Source organism: Pseudonaja textilis, chromosome 1 (genome assembly GCF_049901715.1).
Source record: "Pseudonaja textilis isolate UNSWEBS1 chromosome 1, rPseTex1.2, whole genome shotgun sequence".
Classification (NCBI taxonomy): domain Eukaryota; kingdom Metazoa; phylum Chordata; class Lepidosauria; order Squamata; family Elapidae; genus Pseudonaja; species Pseudonaja textilis.
The window spans coordinates 219996707-220010672 of record NC_141990.1 but is presented as its reverse complement, the minus strand read 5'-3'; the positions used below and the strand labels follow the sequence as shown (position 1 = coordinate 220010672).

At 39.1% G+C, this 13966-nt stretch overlaps 1 protein-coding gene across 15 annotated transcripts in view; it reads left to right on the top strand.

Moving 5' to 3' along the window:
• The window catches only part of TNS1 (tensin 1), a 368591-nt gene that overhangs the window by 191882 nt on the left and 162743 nt on the right, over positions 1 to 13966 (top strand). The window contains exon 1 of one of the 15 annotated variants that reach the window (XM_087920526.1): positions 203 to 570. The exons of the other annotated variants lie outside the window; for them this stretch is intronic. Coding sequence (XP_087776652.1) covers positions 544 to 570 — 27 coding nt within the window. The 5' untranslated portion in view covers positions 203 to 543. Of the gene's footprint in view, positions 1 to 202; positions 571 to 13966 lie in introns of those variants that run through there. 15 annotated transcript variants of the gene reach the window in all.

Genomic DNA, 13966 nt, shown 5'->3' with positions numbered 1-13966 from the left:
CTTTAAAGCTGAAGGAGGGTGGGGGAAAAGAGCGAGAGAGCGAGAGAGAGAGTGAGATAGCCCCGCGCAGCCAGTGGTGTTGTTTTTGGGCGTGTGTGATGTTGTACTTGGACAGCGATGCATGGAGGGGGTGTGGGTGGGAAGAGGCTGTGCTAATAAGGTGGAGATTGGAAAGGAAAATCCCTTTTGAGACTGTTCTGAAAGCTTTTTCCTTTCTGCTTAATCACTGCACACTGCTCTTCCAAGCTCACCACCCCCTGAAAGCCTCGGGCAAACAGCTCTGCTGCCCTTTCATCAATGTCTGAATCCAAGTCCCTGGCTTCTCTCCATTCTCAGTCGAATACTGTGTAACATCGTCTTTTACCTCTGCCAGCTTTGACTAACACCATCTGCTCGGGTTAACTTTTGCACAAGCAATGGCTAGCTTTTGCTCATCACAAAGGAGGGAGCAGCTTAACTAAGGTGAGACCCACCGTTTCCTGTCCCCTTGAAGGTAGTCACCATCTTGGAGGTGACAATATTTAAATAAAACAGCCCAGAAGGATGGATTTTGGAAGTGTAATGAACCAGGTATTGTTCTTCTGTCAATTCTTTTTCCTGACTGTCTAGAGAAATTGGGGGAAAGTAGCAATAAAGGGTTTGGGGAGTTACTTGTGAAAAGAAGATATGTACTTGTTTGAGATCTTTGGTTCCTGGCCTTAAAAAAATCTGAATATCTAGGGTGGCTAGAATTAGGCAAGGGGTGGGTGGGTGTTGTTAAATATTTTAAGAATGATGAGAGGTTCTGAAGGTCATGGGACATTCTAAGGAAGTAGTAAACCTTCTGAGAAAGTTTGGATTGTGGAAACTAGTTTAAACTTCTAGAGAAAGTTTGGATTGTGGAGGCGAGTTTAAATTGGCATTGGTGTTTGTGTGTTGGGGAAGAGTCAGCTTCTACTAAGCTGAATATTGCCTGTTGAATGGTTGAGAAAATAGTAATGCCCCACAGGAGTAACTGTTTAGCCAAAAGATTATGTTCTGTTCGTCTGTTTCTGTACCCTAAATCTATTTTCAGGGTTGTATATTTATGTAACTTCCTGTTGGAGCAGCATATCTTTTCCTTGGCATTTAGAAATGATGATCTATCTTTCTATACACTCAACTGGTAGCATCACCGTTATTCAGAATAAAGGAATGCCAGGATTGGGTAATTTCAGTTTTTAACACTCCCGCTGCAATAAGAAGATGAAGAGGAGGAATTAGGAGTTGAGTACCTTCACTTAAGTTCTAGGCAGCTACATGTATTTTTGTTTATTAGCTGAAGATAAAGAATGGTAGCAGATTACTTGCAAGGATCTATTAGGCTTGGCAGCAAGCAGTAAGAAGAAAATATCAGAGGCAGAATTCAATGCAATGTTCTTCTTTGTTTTTAGGACTTCTTTTTTTGTAGAGTGCTTAAAAATGAGACCAAACTTGTAGAGCAAAGTGAAATTTTGATTTACCATAGATTCACAACATGGAAACCTGGGTGCACATTACTTATTAAGATGGTTTATGTTGCAATAAAAACCAGAATTGCAAAAATTCTTAGGATTGTTCATTTTTTTCCAAGATAGGTGTGCTAAAGTATCATACCTAATTAGGAAACTTGTTGGTGGCAGAATCTGTGGGACACAGATAATTGATGGGTTTTTTTTTTTTTGTAGCAGTTGTAACAAGTTGTTATCTGTCATGTTTTGAAATATAGATCTGTAAAATGCAGAGAGCCTGTGAATTATTCACATTCATATCAGCTATGTTTTGAAATAACAGGTTGTATAACTTTTCAGATTTTCTCACATTCCCTTCATGAATTGAGTTACAGGCAGCTGCTACTCAATACATGTTTGTAACCAACTTGTAAAACACTCCCTGCCTGTTTGCTAAACCAGAGCAATAAACTCATTCTGATTTATGTAGATACAGAATAAGTTTGCCGGCTCTTCAGATTGGGATGTCTTTGGGTAGAATTATTCTTTTCAATTTTGGCTGCAATTGAGGGTGGTTGATATCACAAGTTCAAGGATTCTGAAGCCACTTGGAGCATGAATCAGAAGAGTTTTCACTTCCACAGCATTGCAGAAAACATTGAGTTTAGTTGCTCTGATTCCCTCTCCCTCCCCCCACTCTGTCTCTGTCTCTTTCTCTTTTTTTCTCTGTCTCTGTCTCTCTCTGTCTCTCTGTCTCTCTCTCTCTCTCTCTCTCTCTCTCTTTCTTCCTCCCCCTGCCCCCCCGCCACTCCTTAAGAGTCAGAAGAATGCAATAAAACATCTGGCTCGGTTTTGCACTTTAGGGTAAAACTTCAGCGCAGATGTATTTAGGTTTCAACTGTTCTTTGAAAAAGGAAACAGTCCTTGCAGGCCTGGAAAAGGGATGCATTAAGGTTTTTTTTTTTTGGGGGGGGGGGAGGTTAGTTAGAAGCAGTTAATGATTGGCTGGAGATTGTAGAAATCAACAGGCTTGAGGCAAAATAATGCCCAGTATGTGCTGAAAAGAAAAAAAACAATATTTAATGACTGAGCATTTTATGCAGGAATTCTGCCCACATTGCAGAACAAATGAGTTTTCAGAGAAGAATCCTGCACTTTCAATCTTGAGGTGGATACTTTTGTTCAGATAAAATACCCTGCACCGAGTGTCCCAAATACAGGCTGGGATTTGGAGAGGCTAGCTTTTGTAAGTTCATCATGAACCTTAAGTCCAGGTGTAGGCAACCTAATACCCTTCAGAACTTAAGTATTTCAGCATCATAATCAATAGTACAGGTAGCTCTTGACATGCAACCATTCATTTAGTGACCTATGGCACTGAAAAAATTACTGATGGCCATTTTTCACACTTATGACTGTGACCTCATCGTCACATGACCAAAATTGAGATGTTTGGCAACTGGCATGTATGTATGACGATTGCAGTGTCCTGGGCTCTTGAGATCACCTTTTTTGATCAAGCAAAGTCAATGCACTTAACAACTGTACTACTAATTTAACAACTGCAATAATTCACTGGTAAGAAAGGTCATAAAATGGGGGCAAAACTCACTTAACAACGAACATTTTGGGCTCAATTGTGGTTATGAGTTGAGGACTACCTGTAGTAGATTTTGAGAGTCATCATGCAAAAACATCTTCAACAAGATTATCTGATCCTGGCGTAGAAACTTTAACCCTAATTACTGCAATGGGCAAACTTTAAAGAGAAGGCAGTTTCACTGAAATCACGACAAAAATTACGCCTGCTAAAGTTTTCTTCAAAGTGACTTGCATATTGATGGATGGAATTTAAATCACATTTAAACCAAATCTGGAGCTTCCATAGTTTTCTTCTACAGGTAGTCCACAAATTACCATCACAATTGAGTCCCAAATTTATATTGCTAAGTGAGAAATTTAAGTGAGTTTTGCTCCATTTTATGACTTTTCTTGCCACAGTTGTTAAGTGAAACACTGCAGTTCCTGAATTAGGAACACGGTTGTTAAGTGAATCTTCCTTCCCCGTTGACTTTGCTTGTCAGAAGGTCGCAAAAGAATGTCACATGACACCGGGACACTGCAATTGTCCTAAATATGAGTCAATTGCCAAGCATCCGAATGTAAATCATGTGACCATGGGGATGCTGCAATGGTCATAAGTGTGAAAAATGGTCATGTCACTTTTTCAGTGTTGTTGTAACTTCAAACGGTCATTAAACAAACCGTTGTAAGTTGAGGACTTCCTTTCTTTGATGGGGAAAGTAGAATTCAATGATATTAGGGTCTTGGCCCTGATTTGATTCTAATTAAGGCTCATCATGTATCTGAGCAAATCATGGGTGTGCTCCACCTTATAAGGCCCTGTAACTGGTAAAGGCATATTCTTGAGTTTTTAAGGTTGTACGTGGCAACAAACAGCTTAATTTGTAGAAGCTTTAATATTAGTTTGGGCTTTTCCCTGGTTCCTAAAGTGGGCTGGGAAAAAAGGCAAGCTACAGCAAGTGGTCCAAATATTTAGCCATGAGGTACATTTATTTTAAACAAATCTGCTTTGGCAATTAAAACAGGGCGGTTGGTGCATTGTTTTGTGGAAGGGTGTAGCATTAATGAGACTTCCTGGGGTTGCTAAAACTTTTTCAGAAGTTCCGTTCCAAGGTTTTTTTTTTCCCTCCTCCGCCTGTTTGGGAAGTGTTTTTATGCTATGCTTACTTAAGTTGAACTTTGATATCTTCTTAGCCTATCCCACTATGCACTCCAGCCCTTGTTGACTGCATCAGGGCTGCTCAAGATCAATGCTAAGATTTTTCAGTATTTATAGTGATATAGCAATAGCACTTAGACTGATATAGAATACTTTATAGAATAGAATACTTTATTGGCCAAATGTGATTGGACACACAAGGAATTTGTCTTGGTGTAAATACTCTCAGTATACATAAAGAAAAGATACATTCTTTAAGTTAAGAATCAAGAATCATAACGTACAACACTGAATGATAGACATAGGGTACAATCAACAATCAAATTATGCTAGGAAACAGTCAATATAAATCCTAAGGATACAAGCAACAAAGTTACAGTCCTACAATCACAAGTGGGAGGGGATGGGTGATAAGGAGTGATGAAAAGATTAACAGTAATAATAGTGCACATTTTGTAAATAGTTGAACAATGTTGAAGGAATTATTATAATATATATATTAAACAAATACCATAAACAAATCTCCCTAAACAAATATCCGCGAAAACCTCAGAAAACAAATATTGCACCTCTATGGGGATGAAACCCATCATCTGACCAGGACCTATGAAAAGCTTGAAGTCCAAAGAGCTTCCATTTTATGTGACCTCGCATTCCTACGCAACATTAAAACAGCACATTAAAAAACACAACATTAAAATAGCATTCTGCACAAACAGAAAAATATCCACCATCCTAAGAAACCCTAAAGACAAAATCGAGTTAGAAAACCAAGCAGTATACGAAATCCCTTGCACCGCCTGCCCCACCACATACATCGGACAAACTAACAGAAGAATAAGTGCACGTATTGAAGAACATAAGAACTCAATCAAAAAAGAAGAACCGACCTCTTCCCTGGTCCAACACCTCAAAGCCACAGGACATAAGATTGACTTTAAAAATACCAGAACTATCGCCAAAACCGAATACTTCAACAACAGAATAATCAGAGAAGCCATAGAGATAGAAAAACGCCCACACAGCATGAATAAACGAGATGACAACTCCCGCCTACCAGCCATTTGGAAACCCACCCTCATGAACAGACGAGTGCCTAACATGAAGAATGACACCAGACCCACACCCACGAGGGCCACACAAGATACTACCATCACACTTCCACGTAGAAAGCAGACTCACACCCACACAGAAGATGAGACATGACCACGGACCAGAAGCCGCACCACAACTGCATCACTACCCGCTTCAAACCCCTCCAACCCATACATGAAGCGAACTGACGCCCACCATGAAGATGCGGCACAACCACGAACACGAAGCCAAACAGCAGGATCACAACTCACCAGCTCAAATCCCCCAGCAACTAAGACTAACCTGAGCACAATCAAGCCCCCACCTGAACAGAACACACCCCCAGCCAATCAGAGCACAGCCAACCCCCCAGCCAATCAGAGCACAGCCAGGCCTCCAACCAATGAGAACACCCCCCCCCACCCAATCAGAACACAGCCAAGCCTCCACCCAATCAAGTCAGTTAAAAGGAAGAAGCAGCTGCAAGCTCACATTACTCTGAGAAGCACAGAGCCGAAGACACAAGCCTGAAGATGATGAATGAGACTTCATCGAAACGTTGCCTAGATACTTCCAATTTTACACAGGAGAAAATCCGAATAACCAAAGAACACACACACACACACACACACACACACACACACACACACACACATATATATATATATACACACACATACACACATACACTGCTTCACAGTGCTTTACAGCTCTCCCTAAACGGTTTACAGAATCAGCTCATTGCCCCCCAACAACCTGGGTCCTCATTGTACCCACCTCGAAAGGATAGAAGGCTGAGTCAACCTTGAGTCTAGTGAGACTTGAACTGGTGGCAGCCGCAGTCAGCAGAATTAGCTGCAGTACTGCATTCTAATCACTGAGCCACTATGGCTCTTCTACATCTGTTGTAAAACCAACATAGGTAAAAGTCTTCAGTATTAGAAAACATTCCACACACTTGAAACTATTGCAATGGTGATAGGGAAGAAATATCAGAACTAGAATGATCAGGTGAGAATCTAATTAATTGAACAGTGAAGATTTGCATACACAGATGAGGGCTTTGCAGTCTGCTTCAGTTATAATTTATTCAGAGACACAGATGCTTTGGAATTTCCCAGAATAAAACTGTAAAATGAAACATGTTGGTCCCTGAATCTGTTCTTGACCTCTGTCTCATGTATTGGAAAGAGACATTAAGCAGCCATCATGTTAAAAGTCTCTGTACTAATCTTCAAAGCATAGCACAAGCCTAAGTGTACTCCTGTATGATAAAAGCCTATTCATATCTGGCTCCTTTTACCATTCATGTCTTGAAAAATCATGGTTTTATATGCTTATTGTCCTTCCTTGGGCCTGTTTCTAACCACTTTCTCCCGAAGTTCTTATTCAAATATGGAGAGAAAGTTAATTCTGGCTTTTTAAATTACTTTTCATTCCTTTCAAATCCCTCCCATTAGGAATGGTTGCATAGCAATCTTCTGTAGAGAGACTGGCCTGCTTGAGATAGGCTAGTGGTATTTGCCTTTTTCTTCCCCAAACTTGCTGGTTCTTGCAGTATCTTAGCTCACATCAAATATCGTCAAATTGCTCTAGTTTATGAGAAGTTGCCTGCTTACTCCTAATGTATCTAGATGGATTCTCTTTGCACCTCCTTATATGACCTAGGAAGTGTCATATATTGTAGAAAAGATTGAGTTTTCTAAAAATTATTTTCCCTATATTTGCCCAATGCCCTCTTGTTCTTTGCTTATTTCACATTGTAACTGGGATATTTGCATATATAGCCTTCACCTTCCTCTTGCAAACATGCGTAGTATCATAGCTTAGGTAGGCTTAAAAATGACTTGGAAAGAGAGCTTTAGATCTTGCAGAAGTATAGCATCTCCTTATGAGAGCTAGACTTCTATGTGAGTCTGAAGTAAAAATGTCTTTGTTTCAGGGGTCCACTCATTAAAACGAGCACAGTTCTTAAAGCATCTGTATCTTTTTTATTTTATTTAACATTTTAGACAACTATTAGTTTGTATCCAGTTTTCCATTTGAGGGAACGTTGTTGAAAAGATGGCAGGGTTACAGCTCTAGAGAACTCCAGAAGAAATGGAATAAAAAGATCCTTTCAGGCTTGGGTGTCGAATAGAATCTATGCTGGTTTCTGTTATGGTGTCTGGTGTATCCTGGACTCGCTCTCCAGGATAGAAGAGGTGACACCCAGAGGTGATATTCAGCAGGTTATTCTGACCAGTTCTGGAGAACTGATAGCGAAAATTTTGAGTAGTTCGGAGAACCAGCAAATACCACCTCTGACTGCTCCCACCCGCCAATCTATTCTCTGCCTCCCAAGTCCCAGCTGATTGGCTGGGTCTTCTTTTGTTGCCCTGCACAGGAGAAGGGAGCTGGAAAGCAGGTTAGTGGGGTGGGGTGGGGAGGGAATGTGATTTTGCAGTAACCTTCCCCTGCCACACCCACTAAGCCACACCCACACAGAACTGGTAGTAAAAAAAAATTGAATCCCACCACTGGTGACAGCTATGTTTTGCTTGATCTCTCAGTGATTTTCAGTACCATTTATTATGGTAACTTTCTGGATTGACTGTAAGCAGCTGGAGTAGGAATGCTAATCTGTAGTGGTGGTCTAAATTGGTGGTTCAAATTGGTAGTAGTGGAAGATGGGCAGATAAGAAATCAGGATCTGGGGTCTCTGTTGTAGGGTCCTGCGGGAATCAACATTTTCTCTTCTCTTATTTAACATCTACATGAAACTACTTGGAGAAGTCATCATCTAGCCTGGGATTAGTTATTATCAATATGTAAGTGATTGCTTAATGATAAGCCAACGGGTCAGTTTTGATTCCTAGTAATGATAGATATTTCTCCATGGCAATCATGCAGATGATACTTTGCTGAACATCTTCAATTCCAGGCCAAACAAGTTTATTTAAGTTAAAACTTATAGTTTAGGTTCTGTTCCAATGTCTAAAGGCTGTAAGTGTCTATGCAGGAATGAACAGGCTTAGACTGAACCCTAATAAAGCAGAGTCAGTTTGGATTCAGAAACCATTTGATTCCAGAGATATTAAGGAAAGTAAGGAAGATGACCTTGAGGGAGATGAAATGGAACCTTTCCTAGGCAAAAGAGGGTGAAGCATTTTGGAAGTGCAGGATATGATAGCTTTTGCAAGCAACTCAGCCGATAGCTCCCTAATTCATAAAGGAGGAGGAAGTACAACATAGATTTGCAAAATACTATTATTATAGCCAATTTCAATTAAAAATATTCTTTTCTTTCCTACGGCATGATTTTTTGATCTGGTTAACCTAGTGGGGCTGACAGATATTTCACCTTTGGCTTTGGATGGGGTTATGCTTCTCTGTGTAGACCTGGCTTATTAATGATGAGTCGTCCTGGATTCACCACTTATGTTTAAAGAGCACATGGTGATTGTGGTTGGAGGGGGGTCTTTGTAGAAATCTATCTTGTGCGTGTACCCATTTGTATTCTTTTCTGGATTAGGAAGTTCTGTTCGCTATGTTTATACCGTGGTCTCCTGTTTAAAATAATACAATTTACACTATATGGGGCTTCCCTTTGAAGACCACTGAGAAGTTTCAACTGGTTCAGAAGCAGTATCAGCTGATTTGCTCAAATTGCACCTCTGTTTTGGGAGCTGTGCAGATTACCAATTTGTTTCAAGATGCTGGTTGTCTCTTTGAAAACCCTTCATAGTTCAGGGCCAGAATACTTAGCAACTCATGATGTAAGTCTAGTAAGATAAATAGATGCTCTTCAACTTAACCACCATTGCTGTTTAGTTACAATGGCATTGAAAAAAAGAGTGATTGCCATGATTCAATTAACAAATGAGGCAAAACCCACTTAACAAATTTCTCACTTAGCAACATAAATTTTGGGCTCAAGTGTGGTCATAAGTCAAGGACTACCTACACTTTGATATGCTGTTAAAAGCTTCAATACTTTCACTTCTGGGACCTAATTTTAGTCTGCAGAAGGAGGATAGAAAAATCTTTTCTACCAGTCTGTCATCTCTGCAGATCTTTCTTTGTGCTCCTGCTTGTTCCTGCAGAGTCCTCAGCTGCAGATTCCTCCTCCAACTGCTTGGATTCACACAGCAGCTCCATTCCACATGGCAGATACACAAACCCCTGCAATAATAACCAATAACTTCCTCCATGGTCTAAGTCAAGAGACCTGGTCTTTTATATACTTTATAGACTTTCACCAAAAGACAGATTACCTACTGTCTTAATTACTATAGGTAGTTAGCTTCTAGGTTTGGCACATTGCATAGTTTTGACAGTTGGGTATCCCACCCCTCAAGCTTTATAACCCTGTCTGAATCAGGTCATCTCATCTTGTCACAGATTTGTTTGATAAAATATAGCATTCTTCTAGGCAATATTTTGATGCATAAATGTCACAGTGATACAGAATTCTTAAGAATCTGAACTTATAAACAAACTTCAAAGTGATTTATATTGCTTATTTTTGCCCCTTTGGTTTGTTTCTTCTGCCATTGAGAGTGGCTAACATGGAATTACTTACTATTCAGCTGACAGCAAGCTACATACCTTGTATGTACATACCTACATACCAGCAAGCATACCTTCCAGCTATGGTTTGTTAGAAGGCAAACAAGCCAACATTTTCAGTTTCAATCTTAGGATAAATAAACAGGTTGTTTTTGAGGCTCAGTTAGCCACCCTTAAAGCAGGAAGGGCCAAATAGAAGTGATCAGTCTTGTTCATGCTGTTCTGATATGCAAGCTGAACCATGACTGACTTTTTCATGGTGAACTTTATACTAGCAAAACAAGGCATTCTCAATATTAAAATCACCACTCAAAGCCTATTAGAAATATTGCCATTGTGTTTCTGGCTGTTAGGAAGTTTGTGTGTGTTTGACTTTAGTGGCTTTTAGCTTCTTTCTTTGGTTCTTTTTTTCCATAAGGAGTTGTCTTGGTGCAGCTGCTGCCCTGGATACCGTTCTCTATGACAGCTTATGACTAAGAATGTGACTCTCTCATTTGGAACTGTGTGCTATGTTAAGTTTATGAGGTGGGAAAAATGCACTGCTATCCTCAGGGGAGAATGCATATATTCCATCTGCATGGGACATTCATTACAAAGGGTCATGCTGTTTATTTTATTACACAACTAGGGCGGGAACTTGATGGTTAAAAACCACACTGGCTGGCGCTATTGAAAGTATTGGCAAGTCTATGTCAAATTATTGGACAGAATTTGAGTGGATTGGACATGATCCCTTGTGTGAATTTCCAGTAGGGTATACAGATCCAAAACTTCTTGCAGCCTAGAACAGAGGAAACAAGAAAATAGGAATACGCTCCAGCTAATTTGCTGAATCTGGCATCATCAGGAAGCTGACTGGGATGTGGTCTTTGGTATAGTTTCTGTGCATTGCCAAAAAAAGACCTTGCTGCAATTTATTTTTTTGTTATAGGATGGACATGTTTATTTGTTATATGTTAGCAGAGAGGGCTCTCAGTTTGCCTGAGAGCTATAGACATTTTCAGAAGATAATAAAATATAGTTCATTTAAGGATTCCTAATATAATGAAAGCACAAGAAACTGAAAGTTTCAAGAAACACTAAAAACCACAAGATTGGTGCCATTTTTGTTTATACAGTAGTATCAGAGTTCGTGAGTGCAATAAGCAAGACAGGCGGTCTCTCTGCCTTACCCATAAAAAAATGTAGCTAATCCAAGAAATTTATAATCGAAATGTTCTCATCTTTAGAGAACAATACAAATAGTCCTAGACTTACAACAGTTTGTTTTAGTGATTGTCCAAAGTTACCACATTGCTGAAAAAAGGTAGCTACAACCATTTTGCACACTTATGACCATTGCAGCATCCCCATGGTCACCTGACCAAAATTCAGACACTTGGCAACTGGCTCATATTTATGATGGTTACAGTATCCCGGGGTCATATAAATCACTTCTTGCAACCTTCTGCCAATCAAAGTCCATAGGGAAGCCAGATTTACTCAACAATCATATTACTAGCTTAACAACTGTAGTGATTCACTTGACAATTGTGGCAAAAAAGGTGATAAAATGGGGCAAAATTCACTTAACAAATGTTTCACAACAGAAATTTTGGGCTCAGTTGTGGTCATAAGTGAAGGATTACTCTGTATAGAGAAAGTAGGAGAGAAGGTTTGATTAAACATTAGAAATTAAGGGGATAAACCAAGGCTATATTTTGTGAAGGTACATTGCGAACAACGGATCTTCAAATTAGTTTGCATGTTTTGGAGAAACTTGGGGATAAGAATGCTGGGTTCTGGAAAATTCGCTTTATTTGTATAACTGGCCTTGATTCCTTTAAAAATAGTTATTGTTGTAGAACGTCTTTTATTGGCCTATAGCAGTTGAGTAAGAATGTGGAAAATAAGATATAATAGAACGTGGTTGGAACTTACTCAAGGTCAGTTACATACAATACAAAGAATGGGAAAACATATGCTGGTTGTGGAAAAGACATTGCATTGGCCTTGTTACTCCAGTTCTTTTTCTCAGTCTGAGACTTCTTGCTGAGCATGTGTATTTGACTGAGCAAAGGAAAGATAGGTAAAACCTTCTTTGTTGAAGATATAAGTAACATCCCCTGAGGCCGTGTCCTGACCTAAAATGAATGGAAGAAACTGACTCCAATTTCCTAGTTTCATACAATATTTCAGCATGTTGATTTCTGGCCAATGCTCCTGCTGTAGGAAAATAGGGTTCACCTGGGAAGTGAAGTCATCAGGTAAGTCGAGTGTTTGAAACTAAGACTTCCCCCTTCTTGCCTCTTTCAAATGTCACCTGGTAGTTATCGTGCTTGAGATAAGTCAGACCTGGTAAATCATTTATCTGGAAAGACAGACATGACAAACTCTGGACCTGCTTAGCTGGGAGAATTGGAGCAAACAGAATTTAATTAGCATATTAAATAGGCTAAACCTCTAGAAGTGCCTTTGTCATCTTTTTCAACCTTTTCTTCCAAAAATTAAAACTCAACAGTGTTTGGGTGAGTGTGTCAAAACATTACTTCCAAATGTTCAGATCCATTCTAATTGTAAAAGGTTTGCGTGTTTCCCCTTTGTTAAAGATCACCTATTTTTCATAACATGCAGTGGTTGCTAAGATATAAATAAACCTGTACCTGCATTGTTAACCTTTTTATTTTTATTTTAGAATCTGGCTGGTGATGAAAAATAACTAAGGGTGCGGGGAGAATGGGTTGTAAAAGAGATATCCAACTACTTTGCTAGCATATGTTGAGTTTTGAAATTCTGCAGAAAGTGGTATATGGGAGTTAACTCTCTAAGCCTCTAGAGACTAATGCAGGCTTGTGATCTTAGATGTTGAAATGGGCAGTGAACATTCCATAACTTTTAAGCAATCTTGAAAAGAAGCTCACAGAAGTTGCTAGCCTCCTGAAATGTTTTCTAGGACTCTTTCTGACACACATCCATGTGAGTCATTAATGGCCTAAAATGGACATAGGGATCAATAGGAAGTGAAGATTCCCAGCCCAGTTGTCTGGAAAAATTCCTGGAACAGGCAAGTGGTTATTTACAAATATATTTTCTTTAATACTGTACTTGTGCTTCCATTTGACATTATATGGAAATAGTTTTCTGTCTACAAGAAAGAGGATGGGTGGGGAGTTGTTTGTATAAAGAAGAGGATAGATCGGTAATTAGAAGACACCGTTAGAAATAAAACTGCCTAAAGCTTGTGTTGTGTGTGTAAATGGGAGGGGGAGACTATTGTTCTGGTGGGATGCTTTCAGTGTTTATCTAGAAATCTGTTTAGGATTAGAAATTTGTAGGGTTGTAGTAGAGTGCAAGGGTAGTGGAAATAACAGAGAGAATAATAATGTTTCACAAATTAATTTCAATTTAATTAACACATCAGCTTCTGTTTCCTTTTCCTAACTGCAATAGGATAGTTAAACTAGATTCTTAAAGAATATTCTGAAATTTTCTATGAGGCATGTACAATATATATGACAATGAGACCTTGTCAGAGAATGAGATCCAGCTATTGGGCTGCGGAAGGAAACGACCACTTATACACATTAATTGCTTTTATACGAGTTTAATATTTAGCAATGAGAGGAGGCAATTTTTCACATAATACAGATGTACATGATATATGTTGATACAACGTTGTCATTTAAAAGATTGCTAGAGTCACCTCTTAAATAAAAAATTTAGCATATCTGGGTGGGAGCATCAACTTGGGAAATTGACTGAAGAGCATCTATGAGGGAAGATTTCATTTCCACCACCTGTGAAAATATTTATGTGAAGTACCTCTTTTTTTTATGGGTAGGTCAGATCTTAAATCTACAAGAGTATAAATGCCAGTCAGTTTTACTTAACCAATGGATTTTAGTCTGAAAGGAAGGTGATACCTTCATATTGTATCAGAATGGTCAAACAAATGGCAACTTCAAATCTCAACAAATAAATGCTCTGTCTTACATATTGGCAAAAAAAATCAGAAAATAAAATAAAAGCTGAATAGTCAAGACCTTGTTGAAGATCCAAGCTCTGTAAAGGATCTTGGAGTACTCATCTCTAATGATCTAAGTGCTAGAGCCCACTGTAACTACATAGCCAAAAAGGCATTAAGAGTTGTTAACCTAATCCTATGTAGCTT